The sequence below is a fragment of the Juglans regia genome, chromosome 7 (assembly GCF_001411555.2).
Source record: "Juglans regia cultivar Chandler chromosome 7, Walnut 2.0, whole genome shotgun sequence".
Classification (NCBI taxonomy): Eukaryota; Viridiplantae; Streptophyta; class Magnoliopsida; order Fagales; family Juglandaceae; genus Juglans; species Juglans regia.
This window is the reverse complement of record NC_049907.1, coordinates 47,179,920-47,205,410: the sequence shown is the minus strand read 5'-3', so window position 1 is coordinate 47,205,410 and position 25,491 is coordinate 47,179,920. Positions and strand designations below refer to the sequence as shown.

Sequence of the window (25,491 nt, the reverse complement as noted above, 5' to 3'; positions counted from 1 at the left end):
CTATCAGTTTTAGCACATAAAGATATAAGCACAAACCTGACAGTGATGACACCTACGAAACATTTCCACATCTTCTACTTGATATCGTCCATTTGCATTTAGATTATTCCTCTTAAAGCTGTTAAGAGTTCTTTCGGTTTCTTAGTTAAGTGACAAACATTATTACTAAATTTTTCCTTTTTCCCTTAATTTTTTCAGACAGTACTTGTGAAAAGAATGCGATCGGTTGGTTATATGGAACTAATGGTAGAATGCATGAGATGTAATTCATTAATTATTTATTGTAGAACTTATTCATTGAATTACACTATCATGAATCCGATAACCTGTATATGTCTTAACTAGGGTCCTATTATCTCTAGTATTTGTAGTATTTTTTGGCTAGTCTCTTGTTAGTACCCTAAAATAATTTATTTGCAAAATATTTCTATGCCTAAACAGTTTTTTTTTTTTTTTAATTGTGTATCAAGTACATATTTTGGTTTCTTCAATGATTCTGATTTTTAGCAGGAAGGGCTTTGTCGTGTGTTTGTGTTTTTTTTTTTCTTTCTAAATTTCACTAGAAGATGTGGTTAGGTACACTAATGCTTTCGGAATATTGCTCAGGTAAACATGCAAGAAAAATTTTTCTTGCATTATTTTCCTGCCATTGGGGCTTGTTTGTCATTTTTGGATCTGGCTTTAATTTTAAACAAAGCACTGCATGGAGACTTTATTGTTCATCACAAGTGGTTTCTCAGATGCTCTCAGTTTGCTGTCTGGGTAAGCTTTTCTGACTTCTAGCTGCTGGCTACCTTGTTTTAGCTTAGTTTCTCATGCTACCTATATGTAGGTTGTCTTAGTGTTTGCTTTTACAAATATGTAGACAACTATCTTATTCTTCTCAAAGTCTGCCAACTATCGGTACATATTTTGCAACTTGATCCTATGCTTCTGGTGGATAGTGAGGCCACTATTGGGCATCTTCAATCTGCTAGCAACATGTTCTTCATTTGAGGTACTATTTCTCTGGTGGACGTTTCTAAGTACTGTTGTACTCATAAAAAAAAAAGTACTGTTGTATGCCTTTTTCTCCTTGCAAATTTTCCATTGCACTAGAGATTACATTTCTATTCCTATTTAGGATATCTGTGCATGTTTTATGTGCTTTGCACCACATAATGCAGGCATCAATAGTTGCATAGCAAAGTCACTTTCACAAAGAATTATCATTGTTTAATTTGTTTGTAAATTTTTACAAAGAAACGCATCTGAATAATCAGGTGTCGACAGTTGCAGCAAGAGAATATCTCTTCATATTTTCCATGTCCTTTACACACTTTGTTTTTGTTTTTTGTTTTCCTCTTTTCGAGTTATTGTTAGCACAAAGGGGTTAAACCCATGGAAGATCATCAACCTATGAGAAACCTGAAAACGGGCTAGATGAAATAGACATCTAGCTTAATAGTAACTCAAAAGGTAGCTTGACTGTGGTCGTAGGCAGTTAAAAATGCTCTAATGCCTGACAGATCCTTCAAACTAGAGAGTCTGCATAAGGTTAATATAATGGCTCCATAAAACTAAAACACTACATTGCCTTTCAAATCTCCCGTTTCAACTAGCTAATATATTGATCGCTTGACTCCTAATAGGGTGATGAGATCAGACCAACACTCTTTCATGACTGCCCAGTGTAGCATGAGATTTATTCATTGTCTCAGCATTGCATTTGTGCATTGAACATACCACATCACAATATATTTCTTCTTAATAAGGGTTTCAGTTGCAACAATCTTATGCAAAGAAAGCTACCTATGGAGGCATAGAATGACACCCAATGCTTCTCCATGGATCCATTGACTCTGGTCATCCACTCAACATATGTAGAAAAAATTAGACTTTGAAATTTGGACTTTTTTTTTTTGCCTCTTGTTTTATTATTGACACCCCAAAAATTAGGTTTATACAGGTTTGCAAAAGGGTGCCATCAACTTTAACTCCCTTAAATTCTTAGTTTCTTAGGTAGCGTAAAATCATTTGGTGTCATAGTTTTTTGGTAGATGGAGTCACTATTTATTTCACGTTTCCTTTGACAGACTTTGAGATGTCTTAAAGAGAGCAGTATCGTTTTGTTGGATATTATCTTTGGCATATCCATTAACATTATCAGAATAAAGCGGTCACCTTCCAAGAGCAGGTATTATATGCTTAATGATTCTATCCTTAACTCACTTCTTTCTGGATTATAGTCACATCCAGAACATTAGTACTTATAAAAAAAAAAAAAAACATCCAGAACATTAGTATGTAGAATTTAGGTGGCATTGTGCTTGGTATTGCCTTAAGAAAAAAATCGTATGTATGGATAATTTTTGTAAAAACCATTATATGAATGCAAGAAAGATTATAAGATAGAACAGTATTAAAAAAAGCGGACAGTGGATTTAGTAATTTTCTTTCCAATGTCGAGAATACAGTTACCTTTTCTCCATCCCTTTCCCCTAAAAGAAAGAGGAAGTTTCCTGGACATGGTTTCAATCTTTCCTCATAATTATTGCCTGTTAGCCGAATAATGAGATAAAAACAGTTGAATTAGAGAGAAGCCCGAAAGACCTTTTAGGGATTCAGTTTAACCAAATCTATTGGACATTGCGCGTCTCCTATGCCCTTGTTTTTTGTACTTTAAATTGAAGCACTGAAAGCGCGCACGCACACACACACACATTACTTTTCCAAATCTCCCTTCTAATCCATACAGTGGTGATGTTGTTAAACTTCATACGTAAAAATTTATTAATATCAATATGCGTAGCCAAGTACACTGGATGTATACAAGAGAAAACACCTAGCTAGGGAGCAGAAGCTAGCATCATTTACCCGTTGGATGGCTAATTGTAATTTATGTGGAGAGTATGTAAATCTTCCCTCTAATCAGTTCCTATTATTAGTCAGATTCACTAACAATTCTGTCTTCCCCAAACCGTAGTTCATTGGAAGAGTCGCTTCTTTCCACTGACATGGACCTTGAGGAAGGTTGTCTAAAGAATTCTGTAAGTATTATGCCAACATCTTGTTTTACCTCTGAGGAATTTATTTTCTTTTTTGTTTGAATTATTTAATTTGTTATGTTCATGTTGTTGAAGATGGTTGATGATAAATTCCCTCCACAATAAGAAGTTAAATGTAATTATTCAAAAAGTTACATTACAAAGAAACTCTTAAGTATACCCATTTCTGAAGTTTATATTTCAGTTTTAACCTTTTATGCTTCATTTCTGGCATTGCTTACCCAAAACTAATAAACTTGTTCCAAAATGGACATGGATGTCTATTGGAAATTACCTAGCCAAACATCTGGTTGTGCTTAATGACATATGGGAAACTTTATTAATTTGATTAAAATCATTACTGGATCTCTTGCGGAACTTGTTTTCACTATCCTTTTATGTTTCCTTGAGGAATGTCTGGAGGTAAGAAGTTTATTACAATTTCTGATTTTTGAGAAAACTTTTTCTTTTATCAATAAGTAGTTGGGACGTTTTTATGGGGTTTTTGTGAAAATAGTGGGAATGTTTGGATTGAGAAAGCTTTTTAGAGATGTTTTTATTGAGTTGAAAAAGTGGTGGGACTCACTGAGAATATGTTTGGGAAGAATATTTTTGTGAGAGGTTTTTTTTTTTTTTTTTTTTTTTTTTTTTTTAAATTTTCTCTAAATAAATTTTTTTCTTAATAGAATTTTCTCTAAATGATTAAGTGAAGATTTTTATTTTCTCTAAATAGAATTTTTTTCTTAATTTAAAGATCGTTGGTTTTAAGTTGGATTTTTTGGGAATTGAGGCAAGATGCTTTGATGAAAATCATTTTTTGAGATTGTTTTGGTGTATAAGGACTTTTGGATTGAGAATGAGAAAATCTTCAAAATTTCTATGCTGTCAACATCATCTAGTCATTCATAAGGCGATTCTCAACGTTTTTTTATAAGTTTTTTCTGTTTGCCTTGAAATTTCTCTCTGTTGGGATGTGGCCTTACATGTCATGCCTAGTCCAAGAATTTCGACCAACATTGCAGCTATAATGAAGAGTACAATGTCACTTGTTACCTTCAAGGCGAGCCTCTACCAAAAAATGAGACAACCCTCTCTGGATGCTGCTTATTATGTATTTTCTTTCCTTTTCCCAAAGTTTGAAAATTTATGTTAATTTTTGTGTTTAATTTGATTGTAAATGTCAAAGGGAAACACACAGAGCTATTGGGATCTTATGACATTCAAATCTATCACTTCTGTGATGAATTGCGGTGCGAAAAAGCAGCTGGACTTTGAAGATTTGCTTCAGTTCCCTGCTGATATGGAACCATCTTCCTGTTATAATGCATTGTTAAGCTGTTGGGAAGATCAGCAGATTAGTAATATATCTAATCCATCCTTGTTTAGAGCAATCTGTTGTGCATATGGGTGGCCATATGTTCGCCTAGGTTTTTTAAAGGTATTTTCTACATTGTGAATTTGTGAGGCGCATTTTCTTCCCATTTGCTTAAATTTATGATGCAGCCTCTAACTCCTGTAGTATTTTTCTTAAGTTAGATAAGATCATGTAGCATATAGGCTTTTTGACTTGTTTACTTGTTAAAATTGATATAATTATCATTCTTTTAATATTTTTTATTTATTTATAATGCTGATATTGTATTGGCATGCTGCTAGGTGCTTAATGATTGTATTGGTTTTGCTGGACCTTTGCTTCTCAATAAGCTGATTCGATTTCTTCAACAAGGTTTTGCTGAAATGATTACTTTTTCTTAGTTCTGATTCTTGAAACTATCTGCAAACACTTCTATGGTATTAAAAATCCTTTTTCAATTGATTGAGATTGGCTGCAATAATTTTTTCCCACCTTCTGTGCTATCTAAATATATTTTTCGTATCTCTATTTATTATATCCCTCTTCATAAAATCTATTCACATGGGTGTTGCTCTTTTATATGTCCCGTGTACTTGGGCTATGCCTATTTCTTTCATCAATAAAATGCTTCTTTACCGATAAAAACAAAGTATGCATATCTCTATTTATCATATCTCTCTTCATAAGATCCTTTTTCATGACTTCTTTATGAAGTTTTTTAATTGATTTTATACTAACGGTGATGGAATTTATCACTGTTTTTTTTATTCAGGTTCTGGGAATTTGGATGGCTATGTTCTTGCTATATCCTTGGGGCTGACATCTGTCCTTAAGTAACTCTTATTCTTCAACTTTCAATGATAGTTTTAGATATATATTTTTTTCTCTCTTGTGCATTGCATTTGCAAGAACTTCTGTCAATTGTATTGTTATATGAACTTGTTCTTAATTCTTACTTATTTAACAAAAGAATTTGTCTGTAACTTAATTTTAATTGCATAAACAATTTTGAAAAGGAACAGGACTAATCCGATTTTGCTATAATTTTAAAAAATGAACATGTTCATTATAGTTTTGGTCAAGTAATAATTCAGAAGTCAGATTCAATTGAATAGTTATATCAACATCCACCAGGGACCTAGTTATTATTACGTCCAAAGGGGACCTTGCTTGTTTTGTCAATTCTGATGTCCTGGATATCTGTGTCTGATGTAGGGCTTTTATTAATCTGTATCCTTGGCAGTCATATTTGTGTTACGGTGGTTCACTACTCTACTTAGCTATGTCACTTGTAGAAAATTAAATATATTATTTATTCTTCTTAACACAATATCAACAATGTGAAAAGTATTTTGCTTAATGTGTTGCAATGTGAGGAGTACTATATTGTTTTCCTTTGAGATTTAGTTTTACGTTTCTATTTAGGTTTGTGGCAGACATGATATGTGTGCATGGGACAAGCATGTAGCTCCTTTCACCTTCACTACTGTATGCTAGATTAATATCACGCAATCTCTCTCTCTCTCTCTCTCTCTCTCTCTTAAATACATATCTTATGCTGTCAAATGTTGTGCTCTCAATGCTATTTACTATTGACAGTGATATAGGTAGAATTCTTGTCCCAATTGTGCAGATCCTTTTTTGATACACAATACACTTTCCATCTTTCCAATCTGAAGCTAAAGATGAGATCCAGTATTATGATTGTTATCTACCGAAAGGTATTTATTCTCTCACACGATTGATTTTATCACTCTTGTAAAGATGGCCTTCATTTTAACACAGTATACTTTCATTAAAATTCTTTGGTTGGAATGCATTGACTGATGATATCTATTGTGACATGTAATTATGAGTAGGTTTTGTACCAGATTTTTTAAGTATCAGTGACACTTAGATTCGTTAGATTTATAAAAACTTATGGATTATGGAAGCTTCTGCAGTTTGATAGCATGTCTGTAGGCTTGCTGAAAAGAGTTCTGCTTGGAACATAAAACCAACTAGATGAAGGTCAACTGATTGTGAAGCTTGACGAGGAAATAGTTGAATAGGAAAATGTGTTGCACATAATCTCAGGGATTAGACGATAAATATTGATTTCTAATGGTTGTTAATCACACCGGAGGGGAGGGGGTGTGCTAATGGAAAGATTGACTGGTATGGCCTGCCTGCTATAGGTTTTTATTTATCAAATTATAGGTATGTTCAACCTTGAGAAAATCCCAAAGCTATGTATTAGTTTTGCCTCTCCATCTAAAAGCATACGCTCTTGGGTTGGATGCTTTAACATGGCGCTTTAGTTCAGTTTCAATCCAGTTTCCATATGTTCATGGTCTCCATGTAGGTTTATGTATTGAATGTAAGATGAGAAGAACTAGTTAAAATGTCTGGCTAACGAAGACCTATAATTCCACTTGGACTACCCAAATATAAATCAGGTAAATAGCATTGTGTTTGAAACTTATATTCTTTTTATATTCACGATATAAAATTGTTTGTACTCTTTCCTGGTACTCAATTGAGTTACAATGTTTAATAATAACTTGATTGCCATTTTGATACTACCGGATCTCATGAAAAGAAAAAAAAAATTATTCATTTCCGTGCTCAGCCCGTTCTCTTTTATGTGGTAATGGATTGCTTGCTGTCAAATCAAATCCATGATAATGCTTTTCATAATAATGTTGTCTCTTTGCCCCCCTCTTTTTTCTCTCACTTAAGTTTCATATAGATGCTTGCGTGTTGCTAGTGTTGATTTCTGGTTGTTTCATGATTTGTTTATTTTTTGTTCTTGTCCCTCCTATCTTCCCCTCCTATTTCTGGCCCGTAGTTTACTAGGTAAAACTCACACGATTGATTTATTTGAAGTTTTATACTTTCTTACAGTGTCTATGCATCAGCCTAGCAGAGCGATCAAAATTTTCTGAGGGGGAAATTCAGACATTCATGTCAATAGATGCTGATAGAACTGTCAACTTGTGTAACAGTTTCCATGACATGTGGAGGTAATGCCTCTTGTTTTTTTGTACCTCTCTCAAAAGTATGTATTGTTGCAGCTTTCCTCTTTTTATTACAAAATCTGATAATCTTTGAGCATAAAGTAGAGATATAAAGTTTAACATTGTGTGCTGTCACCATCATGGCCGTTTTCTTTTCCCTTGGGGAAAAGAAAAGGGCCAGCCAAGAGTGTCCATATTCCTTTTCAAATAAGTAATCAAACAGGAAGTATACAAGAGCAAAAGGCATGAAAACTCAGCTTATTAAAGTCTCTAGCAGCCGCCTAACGGAGAGTATTGAAAAAGAAAATTATGCTTTTCCATCGTGTGTCCATATTCACAGCCGAGGAAAGAAAGAACACGAGTTCCTTTTTGCTGTATTCAGAATATATATATATCTACTTATATATAAAGTGCGAATGAGGTGTGATCAGTATTTTCGTCTAACAAAATTTCTTCCCATTTTGCCCCTGCTTCTATTCTCAAATTTTTGTTTTGTCCCTGGTTTCTCCGCGCGCGAGCCCTTTTCCCATCTCCCCGTCCGTTTCTTCATCTCCTAGAGTGCGCTGCCGCACGCCGGCGTGACCGACGCCGCCCCGCCCATTCTCTTCCCCTCCAGCCGGCTTCCCTCCCCTTCCAATCTCAGCCCCTGTCGTGCTGCCGTTAACCGCCACGAGGGAATCCAAGTTGCAGCACGTTAGTTTCTTTGTTCCCTCCAGTGTGCCGCCGCACACCGGCGTGGTCAACACCACCCCACCGATTCTCTTCCCCTCCGGCCGGCGTCCCTCCCCTTCCAATCTCAGTCCCTGTTGTGCTGCTGTTAACCGCCACGAGGGAATCTAAGCCGCGGCCCTTTTTCATTCCAGCGCTGGCGTTGCACCGCCGTTGGCCACCATCTCTTCACCACACCACCATTGGCCCTCCAGTAACAGCGGCACATTTTCGGATTCACAGGAGTCCAGTTCAAACAATGGATTGCAGATTATCAACCATTACCCATATCCCATCCCATGAGACAAAAAGTTTACAACAACTGGAAGGGTAACTTTGCTGGCGCGTTCAAAGACTACGAGAAGACCGCCCAAGAACCTCCGTCATCCACGGCACCCCAAGAGTCCTCCCAACTTTGTTATTAATTTATTCTTGAAGAAGACAAGCACGAATTCTACAGACATATCACTTGCATATTTGATAGATGGTAAGAAACCACGTTTAACTGAAAAAAAGGGAGAGGGAGAAGACACTGAAGAAGAAGAGGGTCGACAAGAAACTGGTATTTGTTTGGATTCAGATGAGATTGAAGCAATTTCATCTCTTTTCCAAGGAAGAGTGCCTCAAAAGCCTGGAAAATTGAATAGAGAGAGACCCCTACCCCTACCTCTTCCCTATAAGCTTCGACCTCTAGGACTTCCTACGCCAAAGAAAGATGTTAAATCAGCTTCTCTTATGTTGTAAAAACATTTTAAAAATTTAAATGAAAAAACTTCAAAGAAAAATTGATATACTGCTCAATTGAAAGAGGAAAAAGAAGACATTTACCGGAAAAAATCACATAATCTATTTGATATAAGGTTATTTAATATAATTTAATAATAAAGAAACTATTTTAGACACCTCATGTCAATTAATAAATATCAATTAATATATTAGGAATAAATTTGATATTAATAACAATGTTGATGTTCTTATTAGTAAAATCCCTTATAATTAAACAAATTTATTAATTTTATTAATATGATTATAAATTTGCGCCGAAACAAACTGAATGTGCTATTTGTTAATGCCGTTCGTGAGACAGCAAATTGAATGTTTTAAATATCTCCTTTAAAACTTGTCGTTCTTGTAATATATACTTTAAAAATATTTGTATATAGTTGTGACTTGGTTCTTGTAAGTCGTTGTATTATAGTTATAAACATTATGAAGATCATATGTATAATGTGTTCTAAATAGGAAAAAAGTTCTAAAAATATAGACAAAATTATGTCTGTTTATAGTTAAAAATTTGAACATGACAAAATTGGTCAACTGGGCAAACGTGCACTTGCTAGTATATAATATAAATCTAAACACTGGTTTAGGAAACCTCTAGTGACTTGATAGTTGATGTTAGCATTGACTGCAAAATTGGGCTGAGACACTTGGGTCCGTCCGATAGACCCGTAATGCACTCAATTTATTATCAGAGGTGCTCAAAAGTTCCAATAATATTTCTGTGGGCCTCCAATACCATGCTACAAGCTAAAAACGAAAATGTTAAAAAAGCTTGTTACAGTTGAGACACGGCCAAGAATATCTGTGAAATGATAATAGGCAATATAAGTGCTATTGGCTACCTGCAGTAAGAATGGAGTAGATTTAATTTTTTTCTTGCTTGCAGATTTACGTCTCTCAATGTCTATTTTTTATTTTATCTTTCTTTTGCAGCGAAATGTTTTGGGTGGAGAATAACTACAAAACCATTTCAGAGAGTATTAGAAGATCTGATTGTACCGTCTATTTAAACTATTATGCCAATGCAGCATAGATCCATTTAGTGCTTTTGTTTTTCTGTAATCCTTTTTATTTCATCATGTCATTGCTTTTGTTTTTGTTATCTATCAATGCAGCTTGTGATCCCATTTTCCTTATGCTTATAATTGTGCCTATCTCATATAATCAAGTTTTTAAGCTCATTTAATTTTTGGAACAACTCTACTTTGATGACTGTTTCAGCTTGCCTTTGCAAATAGGAGTGGCTTTGTGTCTTTTGTATACACAAGTGAGATTCGCTTTTGTCTCAGGAATTGCAATAACCATCTTATTGATACCAGGTTTGTTTATGCAGTGTCCAAATTCTCAAATGGCATTGTTTTATTCTCGTGTTGTCAACAACACATTCAGTGCAAGTTTGAATAACTTACTCTATGATACCTTTTTGTTTTTTTAATAAGAGCACAAAGGGTGCAATACAAGTACACAGGGTGTACTATTATCCTGTGAACAGCCTCTACAGACTTCAATGTGCTCAAATTCATATTTTCTTGCACTACTTTTGATTTCTAGATAGGTGTTTTTCTTGTATACATTATTAAAATTTCTTATTACTTATAAAAGAAGTGTCAAGTCAAATATTGATTCCTACCTTGGTGGAATTGAGCTTTATAGTGATTCAAATCAGCTCTGATTGATTCTTGACTAGTACTTTGGAGTATAATCCCAGATATGATGTGTTTTTTTTGGGTTGTTACATAACCTCTCGAGTTGGCTGCTGGTTTTTACGAGTTTTCTTTTTCTTTTTCAATCAGTAATATGGGCTCTTAGAATATATTTTTTTTCTTCCACTTTAATGGTACACTTCATTAAGTTTGATAATAGAGAGTACTTAAGATTTATCAACATAGCTCCTAACATCTCAATGCATTGGAATGGATCCATGTTTTTGTGATATGTCAGTAAAGAACTCAATGTTGTGGGATTAACGTTGCAACCCTAGCCTATTCAATATGTAGATGGAAATTTGGAGCTTGATACATTTTTCTACGTCAACTTTGTCCATTTAAGTTTGCTTCTTCTTGTTTTTTTCTTTTTGATCAGTAATCAAGAAATTTTATTGATAATAAAATAGGCAAAGCCCATGTACACAGGGAGTATATATGAGAAGTACCTAACTAGAGTTTACAACTGAAAGTAGAAAGTCATGGACATTTAGTCCGTTACAAACAATGGCCCCCACCCAAGAAAACAATGTTTTAAAGAAAAGAACTTTCGGCTCCTCCATTGTTCTCTCGTGGTTTTCGAAGCTTCTATCATTTCGCTCCCACCAAATACACCAACACATACATATGGAGACCATTTTCCAGATTGCTGCAACTTGTGAATTTCCTCAGACCTCTTCAACATGCTAGAAAATCCACCAAGTCCTATAAAAAAATCAGCCCAAATGGTCCTCGCCACCTTGTAATGTAGAAACAGATAGTCAACTGATTCACCATCTTTCTTACATATGCAATACTAGTCACACCATTAAATGATGTCTCCTTAGGTTATCTGTGGTGAGGATTTTGCCTAATGCTGTTGTCCAAACAAAAAAAACTGCTTTTGAAGGAGCTTTCGTCTGCCAGATGCTCTTCCATGGGAATGTGGCCCTTGGGCATGCTTGGGCTTGATAAAACTTTGTGAAATGATATGACCGTGAATTTACCTTTCTTGGAAGGGCTCCAAAACATCCCGTCCATAGTACTCTCGGTCATACGTACGAAATATAGTGCCGCATAGAAGTCTGTGATAACCTCCAACTTCCCAGTCTTGGGTTGCCCTAGTGAAGTTCACATTCCATTGGGGGGAGCCACTAGAAAAATCTAAAAGATCCGCTTTCGCCGCATCCTTTACTTGTACTAACTCAAATTTGGCAAGGAAAGTGTCTTTGAGACATCGTTCACCGCACCATTTATCATGCCAAAATCTGACGCGAGAGCCATCACCCACAACAATATGTGTATGTCTCTTGAAGCTCTCCCAATCCTCCCTAATGTTTTTCTACAAACCCACCCCATGTGAGCCGCATACCTCATTCGAGCACCAACCACTCCATGCTTCCCCAACCTGCGCAACTATGACAAACTTCCACAGGGCCCCCCTTTCTTGTTGGTACCACCACAACCATTTACCCAATAGGGCTTGGTTGAACTTCATCAAGTTACGAATCCCCAATCCACCCCAAGAAAATGGAGTGCACACCATGGACCAATTGACCAAATGGAACTTGAACTCATCCCCCAAACCACTTCACAAGAAATCGTGTTATAGCTTCTCAATATGGTTGGCAATCTTTGCAAGGAGTGGGAACAGAGACAAGAAATAGGTGGGGAGGTTAGAGAGAGTACTTTTAATCAACGTGAGCCTACCACCTTTCGATAAATACAATCTCTTCCAAGATGGCAACCTGTGCTCCACCTTTTCAATCACAACATTCCAAATCTGCTTTGATTTGAAGGAAGCACCTAAGGGTAAGGCAAGATACTGAAGAGGTAGAGAAGAAACCTTACATCCCAAGAGAGAGGCTAGTACCGCTGCTTCGGGAACATTCCCCACCGGTACCAATTCAGACTTTGAGAGATTAGGCTTCTTCTTGTTGCATCATTATGCTTACGCTTCTCTCTTAACAAGATTAATATTTTGATTCCTTTGTGCTATCATGTGACCTGTTTAGTGGAAATTATAGTATTATACCAGTTTATGTTGGTTAATTTTGTGACCATTTTGTGGTTTTGTTTCATTGTGGTGAAGTCTCCTTTTCCAGTGGCCTATTGAAAACATTGCATGAACGATTGAACTCTGTGGTGTTGATATGCTGCTATTATGATACTGTGCACTAGTATCTTGCTGGTTACATCTCTTCATGTTGTGCAGTCAATAAATGGATCTCTGAATTGATTGCGAGTGCTACTGAAAAAATGATGAAGCAAAAGGATGAGAGGTAGATATATCTTTTATCTCTGATTCTCTATAGCACTATAAATATATCCTTAAAAGTTGCTTGACGGAATTAGAGTTAAGGTGGTTTACAATTGATCAGAAGTAGGTATAGTATATCTATAGAGATTTGGAAATAATGAGGTGAAGGCTTGCTTGTGGCTCTGCTTTCTGTTTTAGCTATATATTTATCATTATTATTTTTTCTTTTTTCTTTATTATAATGATTTTTCTCTCCATGTGAATGTATTTACTGCATGAAGCTGTGCATTTTGTTACGGAGATAATTTAGAGATTGATTTGTCATATTTTAGGAATGTTTTCCTTGATGTCTAGATTGTATATAGCAGATAATTAGGTTGTAAATAAGTTGGAAATACTTACCTTGTATAGCATTTAGGCGCTGGAAATCTGGCATTATCTATGTAAACCTCTTCTATATAATGAAAGGAAAACCCTATGAAAAGGGCATTCAGACCAATTTGACATGGTACCAGAGCCCTTACTCTGATTATCGTTTCGTTGTGGTCTTAATCTTCGAGAGTTTTTTGAGTTGCGGCGGCGATAGGAATTTTTTTTTCCTTTTCCTGTTCTCGCACGTTGGTGCGATTCTGAGATTGTGGGTTTCCTGAGTGTTTTCTCGCACGTCTGTGGGGTTCCGACTTGTGAGTTCATCACCTTGGTGGTTGTCGGCGTTCTTTGGGAGTTGCAAGGGCTATCTCTGTGATAGACGGCATTGTTGTGGTGGTCGATCGTTTCTGTGGGTGGCTCTGTGGTGGTCGGCAGTTTCTGTGGTGGTCGGCAGCTTCGACTCCTCCTGGTGTGGCTGACGACGACACCTTCTCGTGCGGCAGTTTCTGTTCTGGTCTGCAGTTTCTGTTTTGGGTTTGTCTTGGTTTGTTGATTCGTTTCTCGTGGGCTTCCTCTGGAGCATTTCTCAGTTCCGAGGCAGGTATCTCTCGTGGGTTTTATTATTTTGGATTTTCTCTGTTTGGGCTTGCCGATTCTTCTGCTGTTTCTTGTGGTGACTATCTGAAATTTTCTGGTAGACCTATTGCTATTTTTTAAGTGGTTTTCATCATGTCTCTTGACAATACTATTGTTCGATTTACTGGCAAAAATTTTTCTACTTGGGCATTTCAATTTAAAATGTTCTTAAAAGGAAAAGAATTATCAAATCATCTTGATAGTTCTATTCGAGTTCCTACTGATGAAAAGGAATTTGCCCAATGGGAGGTTAAGGATGCTAAGGTGATTTCTTGGCTATTGGGAACGATTGAGCCCCATCTTGTCACCAATCTTCGATGTTTTACTACGGCTCAAGCTATGTGGGATTATCTGCATCGCATTTATCATCAAGACCACAGTGCTTGAAAATTCCAATTGGAGTTGGAAATTAGCAATTACACTCAAGGTAATTTGACTATTGAGCAATTTTATTCTGGTTTTATTAACCTTTGGAGCGAGTATTCTGCTATTGCTCATGCTAAGGTTCCCACCGCGGCTCTCGCGGCTCTTCAAATGCTTCATGCTGAAAGTCAACGCGATCAGTTTTTGATGAAGCTTCGACCTGAATTTGAGCCTGTCCGAGCCAGTTTATTGAACCGTACTCCGGTACCGTCTTTGGATATTTGCTTGGGAGATTTAGGAGACGTTTGGATTCGTAAGTCATCTCAGCTCATCTCAACTCATCTCAGCTTATCTCAACTCATCTCACTACTATTCAGCAATTTTAACTCATAAATCTCACTACTATTCACAACTCATCTCATTACTATTCACAATCCATCTCAACTCATCTCAACTCATCTCAGCTCATCTCAAGTCATCTTCGAATCCAAACGTCTCCTTATTGCGTGAAGAACAAAGGTTATCCACTCAGATGGGTATGACTTCTGAGAAGGTCTTTTCTGAGGCTGTGAATGTAGCCTATGCAGCACAAGGGAGAGGAAAGAATAAGTTACAGTGTTTCAGCTGCAAGGAGTTTGGTCATATTGCTCGCAACTGTTCGAAGAAAGTTTGTAACTACTGCAAGAAAGAGGGTCATATCATCAAAGACTGTCGGGTGCGGCCTCAGAATCGCCAATCCCACGCCTTTCAAGCTGCTGTTCAGTCCTCATCTTCTTCTGCACCCTCCACTGTAAGCTCTGATTCATCCGTTCTCACACCTGCTATGGTCCAACAGATGATTCTGTCTGCTTTTACGGCTTTAGGCCTGCAAGGTACGGATCCTACTTCCACTTCTTCTTGGATTGTTGATTCGGGTGCCTCTAATCATATGACTGGTAGTACGATGGGTTTCCATGGTGTTCGTAAATATGGAGGCACGCAAACTATTCAGATTGCTGATGGCAGTACCCTTCCTATTACTGCTGTTGGTACTTTGGGCTCCTCATTTTGAAATGTTTTTGTCTCTCCTGGATTATTTACCAATTTGATTTCTGTTGGACAATTAGTGGATAATAACTGTGATGTTCATTTTTCTCGTGGTGGTTGTCTTGTGCAGGATCAGGTGTCGGGGATGGTGATCGCGAAGGGGCCTAAAGTGGGACGTCTATTTCCTTTACAGTTTTCTATTCCTAATGTTGTTTCCTTTGCTTGTACGGCTACTGCCAATAATAATGAAGTCTGGCATAAGAAATTAGGTCATCCTAATTCTGTTGTCTTGACTTATCTTTTGAAACATGATTTTTTGGGCAATAAAGATTCATTTTCTTCTTCTTCTGTATCTTTTGATTGTGCTACTTGTCGTCTTGGTAAAAATAAAACTTTACCCTTTCCTGCGCATGGTAGTCGTGCTTCTCATTGCTTTGAGATTGTACATACTAATGTTTGGGGTGTCAGTCCTGTTATTTCTCATGGTCAATATCGTTATTTTGTGACGTTTATCGATAATTATAGCCGATTTACTTAGATCTATTTTCTTCGTTCTAAAGCTGACGTGCTTTCTGTTTTCCAAAAATTTGTTGCGCTTGTTGAGACACAGTTCAGCACTTGTATCAAAATCTTACGCTCCGACTCAGGGGGGGAATACATGTCTCATTCCTTTCAGACTTATCTTCAGCAAAAAGGGATTATTTCCCAGCGTTCTTGTCCTTATACCCCTCAACAAAATGGAGTCGCTGAGCGTAAGAATCGTCATCTCTTAGATGTTGTTCGTACTTTGTTGATTGATTCTTCTGTACCTTCTAAGTTCTGGGTAGAAGCTTTATCCACTGCTGTTTATTTGATCAATCGTCTGCCTACTGCCACTCTAAATTATGATTCTCCCTATTTTCGATTATTTGGCATATCCCCTGAGTATCAATCCTTTCATACTTTTGGGTGTGTGTGTTTTGTTCATTTGCCACCTGTTGATCGACACAAGCTTGCTGCCCAGTCTGTCACGTGTGCTTTTATGGGATATAGCCCTACTCAGAAAGGATTTGTCTGTTATGATGCTCATGCAGACAAATTTCGGATCTCCCGGAATGTGATTTTCTTTGAAAATCAATATTTCTTTCAGTCTCAGGATATTTCTGATCCTCCTATTACTCTTTTACCCGCTTTTGATGATGTGTCTTCTTCTATTGAGCGATTTAAACCAGGTGTAGTGTATCATAGACGTCCTCCTTCAACGCCTCTTCCAGACACTGGTCCGTCATCTGATTCTGCGGTTCCAATACCTCGACGCTCCACCCGGGTTACACATCCACCAGATAGGTATGGTTTTTCTCATACCTCACTTACTGCCACTCTCGACACTGTTTCTGTTCCTCACTCTTATACTCAGGCAGCCACCCAAGCATGTTGGCAGCAGGCCAAGACAATCACACTTGGGATCTTGTGACTTGTCCCTCTGGTGTCAAATCTATTGGTTGTAAATGGGTGTACTCAATTAAGTTTCGATCTGATGGCTCACTGGACAGATATAAGGCTCGTCTCGTGGCTCTTGGGAACCGGCAAGAGTATGGTATTGATTATGAAGAGACATTTGCACCTGTTGCCAAAATGACAACTGTACGGACTATCCTGGCACTGGCTGCATCGCAGTGGTGGTCTCTCCGGCAGATGGACGTGAAGAATGCTTTTCTACATGGGGATTTGAAGGAAGAAATCTATATGTCTCCACCTCCCGGCATGTTTGCTACACCTTCTTCAGAGGTTTGTCGGCTACGCCGATCTTTGTATGGACTGAAACAGGCTCCGCGTGCATGGTTTGATAAATTTCGTTCTACTCTGCTTGCTTTTCACTTTACTCAGAGTCAGTTTGATTCTTCTCTGTTTCTTCGCAAGACTTCTGCAGGAATTGTATTGCTTCTGGTATATGTTGACGACATCGTGATTACTGGCTCTGATATTGAGTTAATTAAGCAATTACAACAGCATCTCAAAGCCTCTTTTCACATGAAAGATCTTGGTCCCCTGCAGTACTTTCTTGGCCTTGAGGTACAGATTACTTCGACTGGTACATTGTTACATCAGCACAAATACACGCAGGAAGTAATTTCATTGGCTGGTCTCCAATCTGGTAATTATGTTCTTACTCCCTTGGAGGTAAATCTTAAGCTTCGTCAGGAGGACGGCGAGCTTTTATCAGATCCATCCTTGTATCGGCAACTCGTTGGGAGTTTGAACTACTTGACGATTACTCGTCCTGACATTTCTTTTGCTGTGCAGCAGGTCAGTCAATTTATGCAGGCCCCCCGACACCTTCACTTAGCTGTTGTCTGCCGCATTGTCCGATATCTGAAGGGGACCTCTACACGTGGGTTGTTCTTTCCTACGGAATCTTCCTTACAATTGGTGGGATATAGTGACGTTGATTGGGCCGGATGTGCTGATACTCGTCGCTCTGTTACTGGCTGGTGCATGTTTTTAGGCAATGCACTCATTTCTTGGAAGAGTAAGAAGCAAGATAGAGTTTCTAAGTCTTCCACTGAGTCTGAGTATCGAGCTATGTCTTCCGCATGCTCTGAGATCACATGGCTTCGTGGGTTATTGGGTGAACTTGGTTTTCCTCAGCTTCATTCCACTCCTCTTCATGCTGATAATACCAGTGCTATTCAGATCGCCGCTAATCCTGTCTTCCATGAGCGTACGAAACATATTGAAGTCGATTGTCATTCCATACGTGAATCATTTGATAGACATATGATTACTCTTCCTCACATTTCTACCGAACATCAAACTGCAGACATATTCACTAAGGGTGTGTTTGGCAAGTGAGAGTACTTGAGGTACTCTCACTACTATTCTTTATTTTATTATTACTTTTTACCTACTTTTCTACTATTCATTACTTTTCACCTACTTTTTATTACTATTCAATATTTTATTATTACTTTTTCATTACTTTTTCACTACTATTCACAAACATTCTCAACACTTCTCAACACTTCTCACTACCCAAACGTACCCTAAAGCTCTTTCTCGGCACCGACATCAGTTCTTGGTTGACAAATTGATGCTTCTTGATTCACCAGCATCAATTTGAGGGGGGATGTTACGGAGATAATTTAGAGATTGATTTGTCATATTTTAGGAATGTTTTCCTTGATGTCTAGATTGTATATAGCAGATAATTAGGTTGTAAATAAGTTGGAAATACTTACCTTGTATAGCATTTAGGCGCTGGAAATCTGGCATTATCTATGTAAACCTCTTCTATATAATGAAAGGAAAACCCTATGAAAAGGGCATTCAGACCAATTTGACACATTTATCCCCTTTAAGAATTCCTCCTTTGAAGTCAATTCATATGCCTATTTTTTTTGTATTTATCCTAGAGGTGCCTTGTTTTTTCAATAGAGATTTGTTGTCCATAAATAGATGTCATACCAACGACATTTGGCTGTTCAAAATGTTATCTTACTTTTTAGTAATCAAATATTCTCTCCCGTTTGTTCATAACTCTTACTTAATGACATAGTATAGGAGCAGGCTAATCATTTTTTTTACAAGTAAGAAGATATTTTATTGATATAGAAATAGGCATAGTCCAAGTACACAGGAAATACATATTATTACACCTAGTTAGGAATTAGAAACGGTTACAAGGAAATCATGAAAGTTGAGACCATTAAAGTCTATAACAGTGGTCCACATAAATAAAGTCTTCCAGAAAAAAAACTCTTAGGCTGCGTTTGGATGTTGAGCTGAGCTCAGTTTTTTATGAATAGTAGTGAGTTGAGTAGTGGAGCGAGTTATGTGAGGCCCATCTAAACTGAGTTTAAAGTGTGTTTGGATGTTAAGATGAGTTTAGTACTTTTTATGGAAAGTTGAAAAAGGTTGTGGGTCCCACATATAAAGATGTGTTAAGTTGAAAAAGGATGTGGGTCCTACGTGTAAGGAGGTTTTGAGTTGAGATGAGTTTAGTAATTTGAGAGTTGGATGTTTGGATGCTAGACTCAACTTAAAATTAGACTAAGCTCAGCTGAGTATTGCAACCAAACGCAGCCTTAAACTCTTCCATGTTAGGCTAATCAAACAACTGGCTTTTGTTTCTAACTATTTTTTTAATTTTTCTTTTCTGGTTCACTCTATCATATTAGCTACAAGGAAAGGCCAGCATGTGATCTTATGGCTTCTTTAGCAAAACCTAGTCTCTCTTGTTCTTTTCCTGCAACATTATGGTTATATATCTCGAATGATTCAATGATTGTCCAGCACTTGGCCTTTTATGTGCATAATCAACAGAAAGCTGGTGCTTGATTAATAACATAAGGCTATATTCAGGACATGGATTTATAGCTTGATTTGGGCTGTCAGCCTCAAGTAGCTAGGTTGAGTTGGCAGTAACAATGAGAACATGAAAAATTACAACCATTAGCATTAGTTGTTGCAATTATAAAATTGAATGCAGTGTGTTTTGCAGTAAATCTCACGATTAAAAAAATATCTAAATTCAATTATTTTGATCCTCAATAGGATAAGGAAGACGGGTGAAGTTTTGACATATATTCGCACATTGAAGATGTACGGCTGGGAGCTGCTTTTTTCTAGCCGGTTGATGGGTACAAGATCTTCAGAAGTGAAACACCTAACTGTATGACTTGTGTTCTTTGTGTACCCAAAATTTATGCATTTGATTAGTCGACTTCATTTGCCCATATCTAGAGTATTTTGGAATTTTAATATTTTGTTCCTTCTTTAATTAGACACGGAAGTACTTGGATGCATGGTGCGTATTCTTTTGGGCCACAACACCCACTCTTTTCTCACTGTTCACATTTGGACTCTTTACACTCACGGGGCATCCACTTGATGCTGCAACGGTATACTAACTGTTTCCCAAGTATCTGTGCTTTTTTTTTTCTTCATTCGCTGTGCATTTCATTTGATCAATGTGGTTATTGCCAATAAAGTTGATTTCCCTGACAACCTTAAATGCAGGTCTTCACTTGTCTTGCTCTGTTTAATACCTTGATCTCTCCTCTAAATTCATTCCCATGGGTCATTAATGGACTCATTGATGTGAGCTCTCCAAATACCACGAGTTTTGAAGCAGACACCTTTTTAAACTCAATAATTATTTATTGACTTTTATATATGTTATGCCAGGCAATTATATCTACCAGGCGGTTGAGCAGGTTCCTCTCTTGCTCTGAGTTCAAACCTAGGTTGGAACAGACAGCAGATTCACCTTCACTAAGTTTTCTGAATGAACAGTCTGAAGCTACTTCTAAAGATGCGGCTATTGCTATGCGTGATGCATGTTGCGCTTGGTCAAATAGTGATGAAAAGGAATGGAATATGGTGTTGAATCATGTGACTCTAAACCTCCCGAAGGGTTGCTTTGTTGCAGTTATTGGAGAGGTTAGACCTGTGCTTGAAGTTTTTCAAAATTCTATTTTTCCATTATTACTTCATATCTAGTAGTATTTTAGTAACACCTGTGTGCATGTGCTTGTGGATGCCATCTCTGAGTAACAACGTTTTTCTTCAAATCTGTCGTGCTACTGGTGCTGCATATGATTCTAGATGATATGATTCCATATGCCTGTCACCATAATGCGTAATCCAAGGTCTGTGAATGTTTTGCCCCGTCTGTCAATTGTTTGCATTGCAATCCATAACCTTTTTCCTCAGCTTGTGACATATTGTTCAAATCTTCAACTACAAAATATCTGGAGTAGCATAGTACTTTCAGGCAATTTTTACATTTCATTTTGTGACCTGGGAGCTGCTGCTAATAGTGCTGGAAAAGGAAAACTCAAGAAGTTGCTTTACAACTACTTGTCTGAAATTTCTTGCCCATGATCTTCCAGTGCAGCATATGGAATAGTATATTATTAATATAAACATAATGCTTTTCTACCTGTTGTATATGCAGATAATGAAATGGAGATTAGCACTTTGATTAGTATAAATCGCTGAATTGACCATCATTCACTGTTAAAAATTCTGTCATGATTTTTTTGTTTCTATTTCTTCCTCCTAAATAGGTGCTATCTCTTGTATACGCCGTGTACTAGGGCTATGCCTATTCATATTAATATAATTTTACCGTTTACTTATAAAAAAAAAAAAATTCTATAATGAGATTTAGTGTATCATTCTTCTCCCAGCTAAGATCATGTAATCAGGTTGGTTCAGGTAAATCGTCCTTATTAAATTCGATTTTGGGAGAGATGCGGCTTCTCCATGGATCAATACAGTCAAGTGGATCTATAGCATATGTACCACAGGTTCAAAGCTTTTTCTACATGATGGTCTTCCCTACGTACTGTCAAAATGAAGTTTCTTATGTTGGCCTTTGCTGTTTGAAACTGTAGGTACCATGGATTCTATCTGGAACTATACGTGATAATATTTTGTTTGGAGAGAATTATGATCCTAGAAGGTGTAATATATCAACAATAAAAAGTCTGATTCATCTTTTCCTGACCTATTGACTTCATTGACTCTATTATGATTTTATAATTCTATCGGCAGTAAGGAGTTTCTGTTCATCTGCAATTTGGCATGTTTGGGTAATGAGATGAGATGAGAATTCTCTGAATAGTAGTGAAATAGTTTGAGTTAAGATTTTTATTGGGTTTTGGGAAAGGAGAGAGAAAAAGTTGAATACAAATATTATAAAGTTAAAAAATTATTTGAATATAATTTTTTAATATAATTTTTGTTTTGAAATTTGAAAAATTTGTATTGTTTTTTGTGTTTTTTTAGAAGTTTGGGAGAGCTGTAATGATTGGGTAATGATTAGATGAAATTGTGTTTGAGGGAAGGAAATTATGAGAAGTTTTGAGATGAGATGATCTCAACTAACTTCCCAAACAACCCTTTAAGTTTGAATACAAATATTATAAAGTTAAAAAATTGTTTAAATATAATTTTTAATATAATTTTTGTTTTGAAATTTGAAAATTTTATTGTTTTTTGTGTTTTTTTGGAAGTTTGGGAAATCTGTAATGATTGGGTAATGATTAGATGAAAAAGTTGAAGATTTGAAATTGAAAAGTGTTTTGTGTTTGAGGGAAGGAAATTATGAGAAGTTTTGAGATGAGATGATCTCATCTAACTTCCCAAACAACCCTTTAATCTCAAGTTCGTTATTTACAAATTTTATTTATCCTTGACTGTTCTAAGTCCTCAAGGTTTAGAAATATTTTTTTGATAAGTGAAAAAGGTAGAAGTCTTGAAAGGTGTATTCCCCAAATGAACAATATTTTACTATCCTTGAGCAGATACTCAGATACTTTACAGGCATGCACGCTGGATGTTGATGTTTCATTAATGGTTGGAGGAGACATGGCTTATATTGGAGAAAAAGGAGTGAACATATCAGGTGGACAGAGAGCTCGTCTTGCTTTGGCCAGGTTATAGCATCTTTAAAAATTACCATGTTTTTCTTGCCCTTCATATTTTTGAAGGGATTAATATCAAACTGACTTGTAACTTTGTGCTATGAACAGGGCTATTTATCATGGCTCTGATATTTTTATGCTTGATGACATCCTCAGTGCCGTCGATGCTCAGGTTGCTCAATGGATTTTACATAATGCTATCTTGGGTCCTCTTATGAAGCAACATACGCGTGTACTTTGTACCCATAACGTTCAGGTGATTCCCTCAAATTCTTATGTGTTTTTAGGGTTTTACATGAGTTAAGTAAACATTTGACTTAAATTGACACTATGGCCACGGGATCATTGGATCAAGGGAATATTTGCTATCACTGTGGTTAGATAGCCACTGATTGAAGGGAGTGATTATCTAATGAAGGCAACGATAAAGAGCTAAACTAACCAATGGTATAAAAATTAATGCATCTCAGGTCCCACTGAGCCTTGATCCAGTTGTGGGGTTCAGTTGAACTAATTCTTTGACTCCATTCTGCTTAATGGAGACCTATGTTGGCATTTCTTTCCAGACCATCTGTACCCATATGATGAAAGTATCACTTTTTGGTGGCTTCGGGCTTTCCGTTCGCATCGTATTCCATGTCTATTCCTATATTCCTTAAACATACTTTACATTTGTAGACTTACTCCTTTTTCTCTTGGTAAGTGTGGTCATAGTCCACCTGATCTGAAACTTTAAGTTCTGACTTTCTTCCTCCCTAACTGAAGTTGGAATTAAAACTTACTGTCATCAATTGAAGCTTTATTATTAGCACAGACTGCATACACAATGGAATTCATTTTTTAGTATCTCTTGTTGTTGTTAAATTTCTGTTTGTCCTAAAAGTTTGAGCTAATGGGAATAGGTGAAAATAATCACTAATTTACTTTATATCACTCTCTCTCAAATGTAGGCCAAACTCTCACTTAATAAGTAGTTCTCATTCAATATCTCTGCTTTGATATTATGTAAGTCATCAATTATACCAAAAGTTTAAGCTAATGAAAGAAGTGGATTTAATCATTTAATTTACATTCTGACAGTCACCTTTAATAAAACCAACCTTTGCTAAATTATATGTGCAAGGAAATGAAGAAAGACTAGGTCCTTGTGTACTTGGATGCACTTGTTTCGCAGTTTACTGAAGTTCGTCGATTTTATAATTTTAAAGTTGTGATGCATGAAATTCATAGATTTGGTTGGCACGCATACTGGAGTAGATTTCGACCTTTGGAAAATAATCTTCAATGTCACTTCAGCGATCAGTGTTGAATTTCTCTTATTTTAGTTTTTCAGGAAATAACCCAATTGAGTATTTGTTGTATGTGAAATTCATCATAGCAATGCATATCAACATAAGAAAACAGTTTAATATATACTTAAGCTTTCATTTTTTGATAAGTAAGAAACAAGTTAATGGGGTGAGAAAGGCATACTTTAGCTTCCATTAACTTAAACGAGTTTCATATGACACTCCCAGGCAATATCATCTGCGGATTTGGTTGTTGAAATGGAAAAAGGACATGTGAAGTGGGTGGGAAGTTCAGCTGACTTGTCTGTCTCTTCATATTCAGCATTCTCTCCGCAAAATGAATGTGACACATATTTGCACATGCAAAGACAAGAAGGCAGCATGGCTACAAACAATGAAATTGAACAAGATATCCTCCTTGAAAAAGATGCCGCCCATGTTTCAGAAGAAGCACAAAAGATCATTGAAACTGAGCTACGAAAAGAGGGCAGTGTTGAACTTGATGTATACAAGTGAGAGAAAATATTTACTGTTCTATTCTTGCTGCATATATGAGATAACAATATATTTAAACTGTAGTTGTTTAGGGATATTTATGTGTAACATTCAGTTTGGTATTATTATCTTTTGCAGGAATTATGCTGCATTTTCTGGTTGGCTTATTACTGTTGTAATATGCTTGTCAGCAATTTTAATGCAAGCTTCTCGTAATGGAAATGATCTATGGCTGTCATTTTGGGTTGATACAACGACAGGAAGTAGTCAGACAGAATACTCAACCTCTTTTTATCTGGTATTCAGCTTCTTCTCTTTTCAATATAAACAGCAAGTGGTCTTAGGATCAATCTGTCTGCTGTCTATGTGGATGTATTTCACAGATGTTCAGACAATTTGTTATATCTTGTCTTTGTCAATACTATCTAGATCCTAAGTCAATAATTATATTAGAATGACAGGGTAACTACTAAAAATAATTATATTTCTCTTTCTATCTTTATATAACATTACTATGAGGCCTTGTCTATAATGGGCCTACATAGCTTAAGGCATTTTTTCTGTTCTAGAACCATGTATATGGCTTTGCCTATTCTTTGATCAATAAAATTTGTTTACTTATCAACCAAAAAAAAAAATAAAAACACATTACTATGAGGACTGGCACTAGAAATATGTGAATTGTGGCAAAGATATATATTCTCTCATAAACACATTTAAAATCACAAGCGCACACGTGAGATTTCCATAGTTTTCTTCAGGTCCGTATATGCATGACTTAGGAGATGTTTGGATTCGAAGATGACTTGAGATGAGTTGAGATGGATTGTGAATAGTAATGAGATGAGTTGTGAATAGTAGTGAGATTTGTGAGTTAAAGTTGCTGAATAGTAATGAATAGTAGTGAGATGAGTTGAGATAAGTTGAGATGAGCTGAGATGACTTGCGAATCCAAACAAGGCCTTAGTTCTGCAAGTATGATGTACAATCATGTCAGTTACTGTACAAGGGCTAGTGAATGAAGAAGTTAATGGGAGACAGACTTTTTTGAAAGCAATACAATCCATGGATGAAAATAGAAATATTTTA

The 25,491-nt window shown here is 36.6% G+C and overlaps 2 protein-coding genes across 5 annotated transcripts in view; both read left to right on the top strand.

Annotated features, from left to right (window-relative positions):
- LOC109008212 (ABC transporter C family member 13) overlaps positions 1 to 25,491 on the top strand; it is a 34,782-nt gene that overhangs the window by 1,693 nt on the left and 7,598 nt on the right. For 2 of the 4 annotated variants that reach the window (XM_035692217.1, XM_035692219.1), the window contains exons 4-24: positions 607 to 762; positions 866 to 997; positions 2,076 to 2,176; positions 2,966 to 3,029; positions 4,213 to 4,464; positions 4,683 to 4,752; positions 5,153 to 5,213; positions 6,014 to 6,101; positions 7,267 to 7,385; positions 10,092 to 10,189; positions 12,768 to 12,834; positions 19,740 to 19,857; positions 19,970 to 20,086; positions 20,205 to 20,285; positions 20,373 to 20,627; positions 21,398 to 21,499; positions 21,587 to 21,654; positions 22,499 to 22,630; positions 22,727 to 22,874; positions 24,136 to 24,419; positions 24,541 to 24,700. In XM_035692217.1, the coding sequence (XP_035548110.1) occupies positions 607 to 762; positions 866 to 997; positions 2,076 to 2,176; positions 2,966 to 3,029; positions 4,213 to 4,464; positions 4,683 to 4,752; positions 5,153 to 5,213; positions 6,014 to 6,101; positions 7,267 to 7,385; positions 10,092 to 10,189; positions 12,768 to 12,834; positions 19,740 to 19,857; positions 19,970 to 20,086; positions 20,205 to 20,285; positions 20,373 to 20,627; positions 21,398 to 21,499; positions 21,587 to 21,654; positions 22,499 to 22,630; positions 22,727 to 22,874; positions 24,136 to 24,419; positions 24,541 to 24,700 (2,673 nt within the window). The other 2 variants (XM_035692218.1, XM_035692216.1) reach the window with 2 other exon arrangements.
- LOC109008263 (CCHC-type zinc finger protein CG3800-like) lies at positions 14,661 to 15,625 on the top strand. Its single transcript, XM_018988286.2, has 2 exons — positions 14,661 to 15,052; positions 15,337 to 15,625. The coding sequence occupies exons 1-2, from the start codon at positions 14,713 to 14,715 to the stop codon at positions 15,372 to 15,374; spliced, it is 378 nt and encodes a 125-aa protein (XP_018843831.1). The 5' UTR covers positions 14,661 to 14,712; the 3' UTR covers positions 15,375 to 15,625.

Excerpts from the sequence above, each read along its gene's own strand:
- LOC109008263 (XM_018988286.2), top strand. The coding sequence starts at position 14,713 with ATGGGTATGACTTCTGAGAAGGTCTTTTCTGAGGCTGTGAATGTAGCC. Across the intron at positions 15,053-15,336 it reads TACGGCTTTAGGCCTGCAAG|GATCAGGTGTCGGGGATGGT; the intron begins GTACGGATCCTA and ends TGTCTTGTGCAG.